This window comes from Pinus tabuliformis, chromosome Q (assembly GCF_031772625.1).
Source record: "Pinus tabuliformis cultivar Carrire ecotype Pingquan chromosome Q, CPIR1, whole genome shotgun sequence".
In the NCBI taxonomy this organism is placed as follows: domain Eukaryota; kingdom Viridiplantae; phylum Streptophyta; class Pinopsida; order Pinales; family Pinaceae; genus Pinus; species Pinus tabuliformis.
In genome coordinates this window covers 507,259,847-507,275,300 of record NC_142296.1, presented here as the reverse complement: position 1 = coordinate 507,275,300, position 15,454 = coordinate 507,259,847, and the positions used below count along the sequence as shown (strand labels likewise).

Sequence of the window (15,454 nt, the reverse complement as noted above, 5' to 3'; positions counted from 1 at the left end):
ATTTTCTATCATTCAACATTGTGAGATGAAAATATTCTCAATAGTCGAACATCGAGCACGCTAAGACGGTGGACGCAGTGATCTGAAGCACTCCCAAACCTTGAGAAAAAACCCTATCTGTATCGCTCTATGACCACCTCAGGGGGGGGTTTGGCCCCCCCAGCCTTCGGCCCTTTTGTCTTTGGCAGTCTTCCTTCTAATCCCTCCAACACCCCATCCAGCTCCCGATCCAGGGTCAATAGCAAAGCCTCGGCTGCAAACCACAACCCTAGAGCCAATGGCTCTGCGTCCGTGGGGAACATTCCTAGTCAGAACAGTGTGACAGGCCCATCCCCTTGCAAACCCCTCTCAGAGAAAACACCCACATTGATCATCGAAGATCCTTGGATCGACGAATACAGAGATCACATGAGTAAACATGCCCTAATATGTCGATTCATGGGAGTTTGACTCAATGAAAAGGCTCTCTGCTGGTGGATAAACCAGAAGTGGAAGCCCAAAGGGGACTATGAACTTCAGCTGGGGTCAAGAAGCTTTTTCACTGTCATCTTCGCTCACAGGGATGATAGAGACCACATTTTCGAAGGAGGCCCATACTTTTACAACTCGGAAAGACTCTACATGACGTACTGGAGACCCAACTTTGCTCCAGAACAGGAAGATTTCAAAAAAGTTCCAGTATGGCTCAGACTCTACTCCTTGCCTGTTGACTACTGGAATAAGCGCATCTTGGAAGCCATCGAGAATCAGTTGGGCATCTTCGTCAAAACCTCAAATCTCACATCTCAAGGTAAATACATTGCCTACGCTAGAATCTGCATTTACACGGATGTTTCAGGACCCCTCCCAAGTCATATTGATCTGATCCACAAGGGAATTCATTGGAAGCAATCCATCGACTATGAAAACGTCCCATTCAAATGTCGAAAATGCTGACAGCATGGACATCTTAGTCATGGATGCCCCCTTAATCAACCCCCACCACGAACCCAAGCAGACAAGGTGGATAACCCACCCCCAAGTTTCATCCCTGTATCAAGGAAGAACAAAGGGTAGAAGGGAAAAAATCCTTTGAAGCTCTCCACTAACTTGACCCCCACCCAGCAGAATAGCTTTGAAGCACTTGGCAACCTTGATCCAAACGAGAACCCTCTAGAATCCCCCGCCCCCATTGCTCAAGATCTACCCATGAATGTTCAGTTATCAAACCCATCAAACACTTCCATCCTGAACCCTGACTCACACCAAGCCCAGCCACAGCAACAAAAGCCCCAGCCCAATCGCATCCAGAACGATACAAGCCCTGTCTCATTGCAAACCCCTCCCTGCACAGAAACCCACTCAGACCATCCATCCTCAACCACTCCAACCAATCCATTGGAAGAGATCCTAAGTGACCTAGATCTCCAAAAGGTCAACGAGCAATGGACCAATACAAGCTGAAAGGTCCGGGAAGAAAGAGGGGGCGAAAATTGACAAAACAGCAAATACAAGAACTTGGCAGGCGCCTAATCAATGAAGGAAAAATTAGGGCTTTGGTCCTATCCACTCCAAAGGTTACTCAATGAAGATCACAACCTAGAACATCAAAGGGCTAAATGGTACCTCCAAAAGACAAATCCTAAAAAACCGTCTTTTCTCGCAATCCCCAGACCTTATTCTTCTTCAAGAATCCAAATGCTCCTCCAACGACATAGAGACGCTTAAAAAACTCTTTGCAAAAGGCTATCATTGCATAAGCACAGAAGCCATTGGGCAAGCAGGAGGGCTTCTCATGTTTTGGAATAAAAGCAAGTTCTTTATGCAGAATGCTCTGTCCACTAAGCATTCGTTATCAGTCATCTTCAACATGCCAGAATCAAAGCACACGATATGCATCACCAATGTGTATGGACCTCAGCGAATCCAGGAAAAATTCAAGATGCTGGAAGACCTGGATGAGGTCCGACAACACCATGGGGCCAATCACTGGATCTTAGGTGGTGACTTCAACATGATCACCACCCTAGAGGAAAAGAAAGGAGGCTTAAGAAGACTGGATAAAGACGCGGAAGCATTCAACACCTTCATAGCTGCATCTAAACTCATTGATGTTCCCACAGTCAATGGTCTGTATACTTGGAACAATAAGCAAGGGGGAAATAGGCAAGTTGCATCGAGGCTCGATAGGTTCCTTATCTCAGAATCCATCATGCTCCAAAATCTAGATATGGAGGCCAGCATTCTGCCTATTGGGGGATCTGATCACTGGCAAGTGCAGATTTACTTCACCAATATGGACAAGCCTCAAAACAGACCTTTCAGATTCAAAGGTTTTTGGACAGATCATCCAACTTTCATGCAAAATATACAGAGCTGGTGGACTCAAACCACAATAGAGAGTGATAATATCATGTACATCTTCCAGCAAAAGCTCAAGATCATCAAAGCCAATCTCAAACGCTGGAACAAGAACACCTTTGGCAACATTTTTCAAGCCAAAAGAGAGCTCGAGGAAAAAATGGTGGGCCTCCAGCAAACAATGATCAAGGAAGGGCCCAATGATGAAAGGTTGGCTCAGGAATCAAACCTACAAAAGCAATGGGAAGAAAGGCTAAGACAAGAAGAGCTGCTCTGGAAACAAAAATCAAGGGTGCAATGGTTAAAACATGGAGAACGCAACACAAGCTTCTTCCATAAGTCAACCATTCAGCATAGAGCCAACAATCGTATTCAATCCCTCAAAAAAGCTGATGGCGCTAAAGTTTATACCAGGGAGCAAATAGGATCTAAACTTAACTCATACTTCAATTCACTTCTCATTGATCCCATTCATGATAGAACCCAAGCCATCAATAAAGTCATCGGTGCTATCCCCCCCTTAGTTACGGAGGAGAAAAACTCCCTTCTCTTAAGGGACTTCACTGAGCAGGAGATTGAAGAAGTTGTCTTCACCATGGCCACTAACAAAGCCCCCGGACAGACGGCTTTACAATTGAATTCTTTAAAGCTTGCTAGCCCATTATCAAAGCCGACCTTTTCAATCTTATAAAGAACTTTCACAGAACCAAGAGAGTGTTGCCTGCCATCAATGCCACCTTCCTCACCCTAATTCCAAAATCTGATCAAGCTGACTCACCCGACAAGTTTCGACCCATAGCCCTTTGCAATGTCATATATAAAATCCTTTCCAAACTGATGGCTAACAGACTTAAACCCATCCTCCCCTCAATCATATCTCTAGAGCAATCAGGATATGTTGAAGGCAAACAGATAACCGACAGCATAATTCTCACTCAGGAAGTTTTGCATTCTATCAAAACACAGAGGATTCCAGGTATGCTCATTCAACTTGACCTCTCAAAGGCCTTTGATAAAATTAGTTGGATCTACATCAGAGCAATCCTCCAGGCTTTCGGCTTCAGTCAGATTTGGATAAATTGGATAATGGAAATGGTCTCAGGAGCATTCTTTTCAATCATGCTGAATGGAGGGCCCCTACAACCCTTCCTTCCATCCAGAGGTATAAGACAAGGAGATCCCTTGTCACCTTTTCTCTTTGTTATCATGGCAGAGGGTCTGGGAAGATATCTATCCCAAGCAAACCAGAAGAATCAGCTCAAAGGCATCAAACCTGCACATCATGGTCCCACAGTAACGCATCAGCAATTTGTAGATGATACAATGCTCATGGGATCCCCCACAGTGAAGGAAGCTCGAACCTTCAGCAAGGTGCTAAGGACCTTCATGGAGGCCTCAAGTATGGAAATCAATCTCACAAAATCCAAACTGTTTTTCTTCAATACTTCTATTCCTGTGCAGAGAAATCTTAGCAGAATTCTTAATATTCAGAAGAACTCCCTTCCAACCAAATACCTTGGCATTCCACTCTCGGAATATGCCCCCAAATCTGAAAACTGGGAAGACCTCCTTAACAAAATGAAGGCCAGGTTAAGTAGCTGGACTCACAAAGCCCTAAACATGGCCAACAGACTGGTTTTGGTCAAATCAGTTCTTCAAACAATGCCAGCCTATATGCTCTCGGCCCTAGCGGCACCTAAAGTAGTTTATAAATCCATTCGAAACATCCAGCGGTCCTTCCTCTGGAATGGAGTTTCTAAGAAATCCAAATGGGCTCTCCTCAAGTGGACAGAAATTTGTAAACCAAAATTGGTGGGAGGACTGGGCCTAAGAGATCCTGAAATCCTAAGCAAGGTTGTAGGATCAAAAATTTGGTGGAGATGGGTGGAAAATCCTAATTCCCTCTGGGGCACCTTGTGGAAAGGGAAGTACACGAACCAAGGCAGGGACAAAGACCTTATCAGGCTCACTGATAACACTCAAGGATCCCCCCTATGGAACAAAGCATGGGAAAATCGACATATTGTTTAGAGGCACAACTTCTGGGAAGTGCACCAAGGCAACACCGCCCTCTTCTAGGAGGATGCCTGGCAGCAACTCCCCCGCCTGGACCACCCAGATAAGACTACTCTTAAAAGGGACATGCACGAAGCAGGGTTGGTGATTGTAGAAGACTAATGGCAACCTAGGACACCGGTTACTACATGGAAAAATGGCTATCAAAAGAGTAATGGCTCACCCAAGACCACAATGAGAATATAGACCTTCTTTTACAAGAACTAGAGCAGCTTAGAATCCTCACATCGAATAGAGAGGATATCCTTCAGTGGGGAAATAATCCTAAAGGAACCTTCAGCCTCAAAGAAGCCTACAAAATCATGGTTGCCTCTCATGACTCGCAACTGGACCCCAAATGGCACGCTCTATGGAACAGAGGAACCTGGCCCAAAATCACCCTGTTCTCCTGGCTGGTCTTGCATAACAAAGCACTCACATGGGACAATCTTCAGAGACGGGGTTTCATCGAGCCTTCCTGCTGCGTCCTCTGTGAGAATGATCAGGAAACTCTCAATCATATTCTCAACACCTGCCCCACTGCTTGCTCTCTTTAGGATGGCATGGCCATCATCTTCAAACAATCCGACAGAAATAGGAACTCTATCTGTCATACACTGAGAAACTGGAGATCCTCCATATCTTCCAACAATCTGGTCAACAGAGCATGGAATCTCATTCCGGGAGCCATAGCTTGGATCATGTGGAAAGAGTGCAATGCAACAATCTTCAAGAATTTGGCGATGGTAGTGGAAATGTTAAAAGTAAAGACACGACAGCTCATCACAGAATCGATCCATGCCCTGGATATATTGCAGCAAGAGGGAAACACATCTCTGAATGACCAAAGGATAATCCAGATCCTAAATCTCAAAGCCAAGACCACTCCCACAGGAAGGAACCAGGCCTCCATTGCGACGATGCAGGATAAATGGTGTCTGCCTCCATTTCAAGCATTCAAACTAAATTTTGATGGGGCATCAAAGCAAAACCCGGGAAAAGCTAGTTACGATGGAGCATTCAGGGATCATGCTGCTAACATCCATCTTATATATCATGGCAATCTTGGCGTGAACACCAATAATGTTGCAGAGCTAATCGCTCTCATCAAAGGCATCACCCTGGCTGATCGCTACAGACTTCTACCTCTGGTGGTGGAAGGAGATTCGGAGATTGTCATCAAGATGATGAGAAAACTCCAGAATGGCACCCAGGTGGACAAGATAACCCCCAGCTAGAGGCTCTCGGCAATCCTGAAGGACCTACAAGGCCACCTTAGCAACATTCAAGGTGTCACCTTTCAAGTGGTTCGAAGAACAGCAAATAAGTTGGCCGACACCATGGCCAATGCTGGCATTCAATCCAATCTTGAAGATTATCACATCCTTTGGCAAGACCTGGAGGAGGGGGAACTCAAAGCGAAGTGCAATACCATAAACAATGCGGACCATCGAGCCATGTAAACATGCAGAGCATGACGGTCACGGTTTTTTTCTTTGATTCTTCTATGTATGCACCTATATCCATAATTCTACCGGCTATAAGTATTCTATTAAAAAAAACAAACAAACAAAGACAGAATATTTGATGAGTCCTTAGACTAGACCCGCACAACTTTATAAAGGCAGACACAGGGACTTCCCCTCGACTCCCACTCTGCATTATGTATTCCACTGTATTCTATTAATATAAAGTCCCGCTGAACCTTCAAAAAAAAAACATTTTTAGATTGTCATTTTGTACTTAAAATTTGTATTCTATCATTTTTTCATCATTCAAGTTACTAACACACTCTCTCATCTCAACAAACTGAGGTAACTAAGAAAAGTTAAAATTAAATTGACCAAATTAATCTTAGACATATTTAGCATATTTAAAATTATCAAAATAATTATATGTTCAACAAATTTTATATGACCGCACACGAATCAAACTAGCCTAGATCCATCTTAACTCCGGATCTATCAAGTGTTAAGAGGGATCAAATCTCTCGACATGCAAACCTTTCCTCAAGTTTTGCACTTAAAAAAAGAGGTTTGCACCTCGAGAGATTTGATTCCTATCGGCACTTGATAGATCCGAAGTTAAGATGGATCTAGGCTAGTTATTATTTGAACCAACATTTAAAAGTTTATACTCATCACCGATATCACTTTTAACTTTTTTTATTTATTTAATTGGACCGACATTTAAAATTGTTTACATAGAGTTCAGCCAATAAAAAATATATATATTTTTAGATTCACAACAAAAAATTAAAAAAACATATAATACATGATATTTAAATGATGGGTAAAAGTAATCAAATTGAAGGGAAATTTTAATAGAACAAAAAATAAAAATAAAAAATAAAATAAAATAAAAAAATTCTCTAGTACATGGTTTGTTCTCGTGATATTCTTAACCCATAGTTTTTTCCCATGATATTCTTCTCTAATGTGACATATTTAAATGCTAATAATTAAACTAGCCTAGATCCATAACTTCTAATCTAGAAAGTGCCAAGAGGAATCAAATCTATTTTCACTCTAAAAGATATTTGCAATATTTTTTCACTCTAAAAGATATTTGCATCTCAAGAGAGACATTTGATCCCTCTTAGGGCTTGATAGATTCAAAAGTTAGTTCATAACCCAACTCCATCATATCATTTCATAAATAATTGTTTCAAGACAACCACAAAAATAGTGAAGTACATTAATTAACACCACATAACCATTAATATTGTATTTATTTTTTTATATTATTTATTTTTTATATTTATTATTGGGATTGCATCATCATCATGTCCAATATATGGAGTTGCCTTTAGTGCGAATTTTTGGATTTTATGGTGCCAGAATCCAGTGGAAAATTTTGAGGTGAAATATGGATTTGTGTTATTTAAACAGTTTTTTGACTGTATATATGGATTCAGCACCCTAAAAAAACCCTAGGGCACTTTGATTGTGCAGAGTTACCCATTTCAATAAATTCCTACCAGATTTTAGAGAAATTAGACCAGAAAAACTCACCGGAAAAGCTTCCAAAAAGTCGCACTAAAGACAACTCCCCAATATATTACCCCGATCAGGGCGGGGAATTGAAATGGTGATTTCACATCAAGGAGTGCCTTAATAGAACACAAGATCATCGTCTATCCAAGACCCATGGACTTTTGATATTTTATAATTAGATCAGAAAAACTCATCGGAAAAGCTTCCAAAAAGTCGCACTAAAGACAACTCCCCAATATATTACCCCGATCAGGGCAGGGAATTGAACTGGTGATTTCACATTAAGGAGTGTCTTAATAGAACATAAGATCACCGTCTATCCAAGACACGTGGACTTTTAATATTTTATTATTTTTTTCCCAAGGAAAATTGTAACTTTATTCGTAAATGAACAAAATTACATATTGTAGATGCTTAAAAAAACATATGCATAAATAGCCAATCCTCGAATCCAAGATCATAAAATAAGAAACTCATAAAAAAACTACTCCCTTATGCCTTTCTTTATTTCCACTTTCCTCCAACCATTATTGTTGGGAGTGTTAGATATAATAGGCATTTGTGTTTTTGCAATATTTGCAGGTGATTCTTTGTCATAATTTGAACTTTCTGATGCATGTATTCTTTTGGTGTCGCTAACGTCTTTTTCTGTTGGGATTTTTGCTACCTGCTATTGTTGTATGGAAGACATATCAACTATTAAGGAATTATGTTTTTCGTCATTCTTCTGCATAGATTCTTGGGGCTTCTGGACATTGTCGTTTGTAGTTTTTTCTATGATTTCTTCCTCCTCTGCTTCAGCTTCCTGTGATTCAGAAAATTGTCATCCTTTTGGTTTTGAAGCTTCACTTTTTTTTCTTTTTGAAGGTGACTAATTTCTTCCTCCTCTGCTTCAGCGTCCTGTGATTCAGAGAATTGTCATCCTTTTGGTTTTGAAGCTTAACACATATGCCAACGTAAATTCGTATTCTCATAATCAAGTGACTGAGTCCGCTTCAAATTGTTATGGAGCTGAGTAATTCTATCGGGTTTAAGAGGTAATAATTTGGGCAAATCCACCCGAAGGGATCCACCTATCGGGTTTAAGAGGTAATAATCCGGGCAAATCCACCCGAAGGGATCCACCCACCAGCGTATCTAGTCGGACCTAACCCAGGGTGTCGAGGAGATTTGACCCAGGGACCACCCAATTAGCAAGGTACTTAGCAACGGGAACTCAACCAACTGAGCTATCCCTTAAGACTATTTTAATATTTGATTATTATAATAAATAAAAAGCTATTTTTAATTAATAAATAATATATTTTTTAATCATAATGCTTTATTTTTTCATGTATAGTTATCAACCTAGATCCATCTCAACTCTAGATCATCAAATCTCTTTTCACTCCAAAAGAGTTTTGCATCTCAAATATTTGATTTCTATAAAAGCTTAGTAGATCCATAATTGAAGAATCTAAACTGGTTTAATTATTTATTATAATCAATTATAATTATAATAATAATTATTAATTTTATGCAAAAAAATTATTTCGGATAAATCACATCAATGATTTAGGGTCCCCTGTTTTGAACCCCTAATGAAATTCATCGTCCGGACAAAAATAATGATGAACCTCAGTAGGGGTTCGAAACTAGTCTACCCTAAATCATTGATGTGATTTATCCATAATTTTTTTTTTAAATCATAAATCAAAAAAACTCTATTATGAAATATTAATTTTATATCTTTTTTTTTTTTTTTTTTTTTTTTTTTTTTTTCCGAAGAAAAAGCGAACTTTTTATTAAGTAGATAAAAAGTTACATTGCAGATGCGTGAGCATTTCAGCTTGTGCTATTTGACTGCAAGAGCAATCACAAAAACCGTCCTTTCCACAAGAAGGACCCACTGCTTTCAAAATTTGAGACAGCTGAAAGTGTATTGCTGTCCAGCCGTATCATAATGTCCATTTAACAACAGAAAAACATCATAAATGCGGCCTCCTTATAAAGGAAAACAGTCGGTACAAAAAAAATTTTAGTTCTGTGATTTTGGAAACCAAGTTTTACCGAAATAACATCATGAAGTCTGTAATAACAAGCAGAATATATCAAAAAAACGTTGATGTTCCCCTGTGCTCATGTATAAGGCAGTTGTTCTGATGTGTGAGTCTGCCCCTGAATTGCTTCTATGATTTTCCAGCTGCCCAAATTCTGTTGCAGAGCTTCTTTAGAAAGCTTGTCTGTTGTTTCATTCCTGTCCCTGTAAATATGGTGTAAAAAGATACTATTAAAAGATGATTTTAGAGCTGTGATTTCTTCCAACAGTGGTTTCAGAATTTGGTTGTTACATGAGCTTTTTCCATTGACCCAATTGATTACATTTAATGAATCTCCAAAGATCTGAATTGTGGTGATGTTCCTTTGTATAAGCCAGCATAGGAGCAACTTCAAAGCTGTCAGTTCTGCAAAATTGTTTGTTCCTGACCCTAAACCAACTGAGGCTTTGAGGGAATGGGTTGGAGTTTCATGGATAGCTATGTCAGCACCTGCCTGATTTTTCTGTGAGGCTCCGTCGAAAAAGGACCAAGGGATGCCCTCTTTAATGATGACTTCCTTATTTTGCCTATGGGATTTTTTTCCCACGGGTTCAGGGATGCTTGAGTAGATGGATACGCTCTGATTTGCTATGATAACTACCGGAGTTTCCTTATCCTAGAAAATACTCTTGTTTTTGGCTATCCATATCCCCCAGCATAGGATGAGTGGAAGATCCCGCATATTCCCTTCTGGGTACTGATTCCACCATTTGGTCCATGCTTCTGATAGATTTTCTCCTCCCCATTCAATCCTTTTGTTTAACAGTTTCTCTACCTCCCCCCAGATTTTTATTGTTGTTGCGCATTTTAGAAAAAGATGATTGATGGATTCCGCTTCAGCCTTACATAGAGAACATCTTCCTGGACCGTACATGTATCTAGACTGGAGAATGTCCCAGGTTGGGATTTTTTTCCTTAACACACACCAAAAAAACAGCCTAGCCTTTGCCGGACATTTGAGCTTCCATAAATGCTTCGTCCACCATTCCTGTTCTCCCCAGCCTTTTCTAGACATAATGAAATTGTATCCATTTTTTGGAGAGTACTCTCCATTTTCTGCATGAGCCCATAGCAGTTGGTCCGTCATATCTTTAAGCCTGACATTTGTTCTGGAAAGCTCTTGAGTATATGCTTCCCAATCGTTCCACCATCTATGCTCTAGGCCTAGTTCTTCTCCATTTTTCCAGGCTTGTCCCCACATAGATGAATAGCCAGCTTTTTCCACCTGATTTAATGTATGGATGCCTATGCTTTCTAGATGCCTGATAAGTTCAGGGCATAAGGCAAATTTCTCATTGCATCCTACCCACGGGTCCCTTCCAATCCTTAGATTTCTTCCGTTTCCAATCTTCCATGCTAGGCCTTGTTCAATTACTTTGAAGGACTCCACTGTTGCTTTCCATATCACCGACCCCTTCTTCTTCTCCTTAATTGGATTTCTGATCCATTCTTCTAACGGCATTGGGTCAATGTATTTCCTTTTCACCACTCTGGTCCATAAGTTCTCCAACTTTATGAGTCTCCATCCGGATTTTGCAGTCAATGATAGGCTGAAATCAGGAAGGCTTTTTATCCCCCATCCTCCCCATTCTTTTGGCCTTGCCACTTTCTCCCAGGCAACCCAAGGCTGGACAGAATTCTCCTTTGAGCCAGCCCACAGGAATCTGCTGCAAATCCTCCTTATTTTCTCCAATATACCTTTTGGGACCCATGTTAAAGCTGCCCAAAACACTAGAATGGCCAATAGCACTGCTTTGATTAGGGTTAATCTTCCCGCTCGGGATAGCCATTTATAGCTCCAGTGGGAAATTCTGGCTTCAATTTTGGCAATTAGCCAGTTCCAATCCCCTTTTTTGTATGCATTTGGTTTTAACCAGAAACCAAGATATTTGAAGGGGGATTCCATATTGCTTGTTTGATGGGGAAAATACTGTTGCATTTGGGCCCTTTCTCGTCTGGATAGACCTTCCATAATTAACTGATATTTCCTGGAGTTTATCTGCATTCCTGAAGCTTTCAAGAATAAATCAAGAATGATTTTTAATTCCTTTATTTCCTTAGATTCTCCATTTGTGAAAACCAATATATCATCAACAAATAGGAGATGAGAGATGTTCAGATTTGTAGCTACTTCTAAACCTTTCATCTTACCTTCCCTTTTAGCCTTTTGTATCAACTGACTTAGCCCTTCAGCTACTAAAAGAAAAAGGAGAGGGGACAAGGGACATCCTTGTCTTAGTCCCCTCTATCCTTTGAAAAAGGGGGTGGCTGCTCCATTGATGAGGACGGCATAGCTAACATTTGTAATACATCCCATTATCCAGCTAATAAAATTTGTTTTGAAACCTAAGTGAGTTAGAAGCATCCGGATGTATATCCAATTTATTCGGTCATATGCTTTGGAAAGGTCAATTTTTAATACTGCTCCCTTCTCGTTCTTCTGTTTGACACTGTGCAGTACCTCCTGAGTTGTACCTATTGCCTCATGAATTTGTCTTCCATTTAAAAACCCGAATTGTTCCATTGAAATATGTCTTGACAGGATTGGTTTGATTCTAGTCGCGATCACCTTTGCAATAATCTTATATATACTGTTGCACAAAGAAATCGGCCTAAAATCTTCAAAAGTTTCGGGAACTTCCTTCTTCGGAATGAGAGCAATGAATGTTGCATTGAAAGGATTATAGACTTCTCCTTTCATCCTGGACTCTTCTACTACTTCCGTAATTTTTGCTCCTATCTGATCGAAGAAATGTAGAAAGAGTTCTATGGTCCAGTCGTCCAGCCCCGGGCTTTTTTCTTTTGCCATTGATTTTATGACACTTTCAACTTCCTCCTTTGTGACTGGCCCATGTAGATCCTCTGCTTCTTCCTCCTCTACATACTTGGGGAAGCATTGAGCTATCTTGATCACCTCAGCAATAGTGATCTCTCCTGGGTCTGTGAATAAATTCTAAAAATGATTTTGTCCCATAGCTGACAGAGATTCAAAAGTCATTGCCTCCCTTCCTTCTTCATCTTTTAGATTCCAGATAGTGTTAGCAGACTTTCTCCCTTTTGCATAATTGTGAAAGAACCTGGTGTTTTCATCCCCAGCCTTGAGCCAGATTGCTCTACTCTTGAGCCTCCACTCTTCTTCTCTTTCCATGAGAATTTTACTTTTGAGCTTCTCCAGGTGGAGTATCCTTTCTTTGGATTCTTGTAAAGCATATCCGTCCTCCTCCATACTTTCCAGCTTTTGGAGTTCCTCACTGATCCGGGAATATTCCTCGTTCTGTTTTGCCTTCCTGTCCTTTGCCCAGGATATGGTTGCTTTCTTCAGCATTTTAAGATTTTCCATGAACAAGAATCCTTTGTCTTCTAGGGTGCCACTTTCCGGATGCCTCCATGTTTCTTTGAATAGTTTGATGAAAGAATCTTCCTGTAACCATGATGCATTAAACTTGAAGGGTGCTGGCGGCTTTGGAGGAGGCTTTGTGAGTTCCAGATAAACAGGGAAATGATCTGAAGCCCCTTCTTCTTCGATCCATTGCCTGAACATTGGGATCATTGAGGATAATTCTTCATTTATGAGAAATCTGTCCAGTCTTTTGGCTATTCTTGCCTCTCCTGCTCTCCTGTTTCTCCATGTTGGCTTTAACTTGATTAGATTTACATCAATAAGATTATTTGAGGAAATGAGGTTTTGGAAGAATTCTGACAGTGGATCTTCCCTGGCCGAGGGACCCCATGCCTCCGCCCTTCCAATAGAGAAGTTTAAATCACCACCCAGCACCATATACTTGCTCTTCATAGTTGAATTAGTCATTAAATCAGTCCAGTAGGCCTCCCTCCCTTGACAAGGCCCATATATGTTTAATATGGTTATAGGGAAGTCAAGTTCGGGGGATTTGAGTTCCATGCCCATTGCTTGCTTCATGCCCCATAGGTTCATGATCTGAACTCTCCCTTCCCTGAATCCTACTGCCAGTCCACCTGAATGTCCAACTGAGTCCATGGCCGAGAATTTCCATCCTGGAAGGAGGCCATTTAGTGATGCTTCTACTTCTACTCCATTCCCCAAGGTTTCCTGAAGTAGAAGGATGTCTGTTTTTGAATTTAATATCAATTCCCTGAGGGCCAGTTTTTTGGGCTTACTGGCCAAACCCCTACAGTTCCATGATGTAATAATCATTTTGGAACGGATTCGGAGGCCTGCACCGCTCTAAGTGGCCCAGTTATTGATTGTTGCTTCCCGTCTGCCACATCATATTTTGCTTTAATCTGGGCCATGGAGAGTTTTGATTTCCTTCCCCGTTTCTTCCTATTCAGGCTCGGGGAAGAAGACTGACCTATTCCTCCCACAGCCTCTGAAGAGATCGGTTTAGGGTCCGAGGATCTAAGATTATAAGGACACATATGAGGGAGGGCCGGGGGGATCGGGATTGCGGAGCCCTCATCACAACTCAGATCTATGGAGGGAAATGCGACCGAAATGGTTTCAATGCAATTATCCAATGATGTTTTTACTTTACAATCATTCAAATCATTGAATTCAGAAAAGCGATTATTTGAAGGAGAATCAGAGGCCGGACAGACTATTCCAATATCTGAATTTAGAATGGGGGAAGATTTTGAATCTGAGCACATACCCTTTGCTTCAATGCTCTCCAAAGGGATTTGAGGTGCTGGCGCTGTGAACTCCATGCTTGCTGATGCATCCTCGAATCCTGGATCTTTCTCTGCCCGATTTTGCTGAGGATCTTGTGATGCTATAATATTTGTCTGCCCCCCTGATCAAGATCCGTCTCCATTTCTTCTACTGTCTGCTGTGGAAAGATCTTCTCCTTGTGGAAGTTCATGTTATGATGAACGACCAGATGACCTCTGAAAGCGTCTCCTTCTCCTTCCTAAGGGGCATTCCTTAGCCAGATGCCCATAGTCGTGACATCTGTGACACCTAAAAGGCAAATATTCATAGTCCAGGATCTGTTCAAAGACGTACTCTTTGTACTGGAGGTTGATTTTCTTTGCTAATCCTCCACTGGGTTTTAAATTGACAAGAATCCTTGCCATTGCCTTGTTCTGAGATTGCTTGAATGACCAGTCCGCTTCTAGAAAGGTTCCCAACTTGTTCCCTATCGCCTCGAAGACTGATTCGACCCACATGAAGGATGGTAGTCCTGGAGCTCTCACCCAAACCGAGAAAACATCTGTTTTCTCATGCATGGCATCAAATAACGGGCTCCATCTCTTTAACAGAACTGGTATATTCTCGAATGCCCAATTTTTCCCTACCACCCAATCAGCTGCCTCTTTCTGCTCGAATCGCACCATGAACCAACCCTTTGCTAGGGTTGAGACCTCGAACCCTTTGATGAGATCCGTCTTCCAATTTTGTTCCCCCCAAGCTTTAATGAAGTTTGAGGTGTATTTTTTCCCCCTTGCCCTTCCAACCAAGGTGCCTTCGGCCACCTCCAGAGCCTCCTCCATCTGTACATCCATGCCCAGAACCAGATTCCCTTCAAACTCTTTTGAGATGATTGGTTTCTGTTTTTTCCGCTTTTCCCCTTTTTTTCTTAACCCTTCAGTCTCCTCCCTCGAACCCCTAATTTTCTCCTCCCTTTCTTGCAGATCTCGTCCTTGATCTGAAGAGGAAAGTCTATGCTCTATCGGGGCAGGGGCCGAATTGATAACAGATACGTTGATGAGATCAGCTGAGGGTTGATTGCATACCTGAACCTCGAGGGCTGATTCGGGAGGGTTTTGCGTAGATCTGTGAATCCTTCAAATTCGACATCCCTTCGTCCTTCGAACCTTTTGGGGCTTCCTGGGTCTTTAGCAATGGATGCCCTAGTAACAGCTGCAACCCTTCCGAGATCCTCTGCCGTTCGACGCCCCGAGCTCGACCCAAATAGAGCGATGTCCTCTAGACCTCCAGAGAGAACCGGTCCCGTGTACTTGGATTTGTCTTTGCTGTCTTGATGAAGGTTCCTAGGGCTTGCA

At 41.4% G+C, this 15,454-nt stretch overlaps 3 protein-coding genes across 3 annotated transcripts; 1 reads left to right on the top strand and 2 right to left on the bottom strand.

Annotated features, from left to right (window-relative positions):
- Positions 1 to 621: 621 nt before the first annotated feature.
- On the top strand, positions 622 to 3,031 carry LOC149220391 (uncharacterized). Its single transcript, XM_089387078.1, has 2 exons — positions 622 to 790; positions 1,653 to 3,031. Exons 1-2 carry the CDS (start codon positions 622 to 624, stop codon positions 3,029 to 3,031), a joined length of 1,548 nt encoding a protein of 515 aa, XP_089243204.1.
- A 9,391-nt stretch (positions 3,032 to 12,422) lies between these two features.
- On the bottom strand, positions 12,423 to 13,643 carry LOC149220390 (uncharacterized). Its single transcript, XM_089387076.1, has one exon. It carries the CDS (start codon positions 13,641 to 13,643, stop codon positions 12,423 to 12,425), a length of 1,221 nt encoding a protein of 406 aa, XP_089243202.1.
- Positions 13,644 to 14,311: 668 nt separating this feature from the next.
- LOC149220389 (uncharacterized) lies at positions 14,312 to 14,941 on the bottom strand. The gene has a single exon (XM_089387075.1). The coding sequence runs from the start codon at positions 14,939 to 14,941 to the stop codon at positions 14,312 to 14,314; it is 630 nt and encodes a 209-aa protein (XP_089243201.1).
- Positions 14,942 to 15,454: the final 513 nt, after the last annotated feature.

Excerpts from the sequence above, each read along its gene's own strand:
- LOC149220391 (XM_089387078.1), top strand. The coding sequence starts at position 622 with ATGACGTACTGGAGACCCAACTTTGCTCCAGAACAGGAAGATTTCAAA. Across the intron at positions 791-1,652 it reads CTCAAATCTCACATCTCAAG|ACCTTATTCTTCTTCAAGAA; the intron begins GTAAATACATTG and ends CGCAATCCCCAG.
- LOC149220390 (XM_089387076.1), bottom strand. The coding sequence starts at position 13,643 with ATGATTATTACATCATGGAACTGTAGGGGTTTGGCCAGTAAGCCCAAA.
- LOC149220389 (XM_089387075.1), bottom strand. The coding sequence starts at position 14,941 with ATGGAGGAGGCTCTGGAGGTGGCCGAAGGCACCTTGGTTGGAAGGGCA.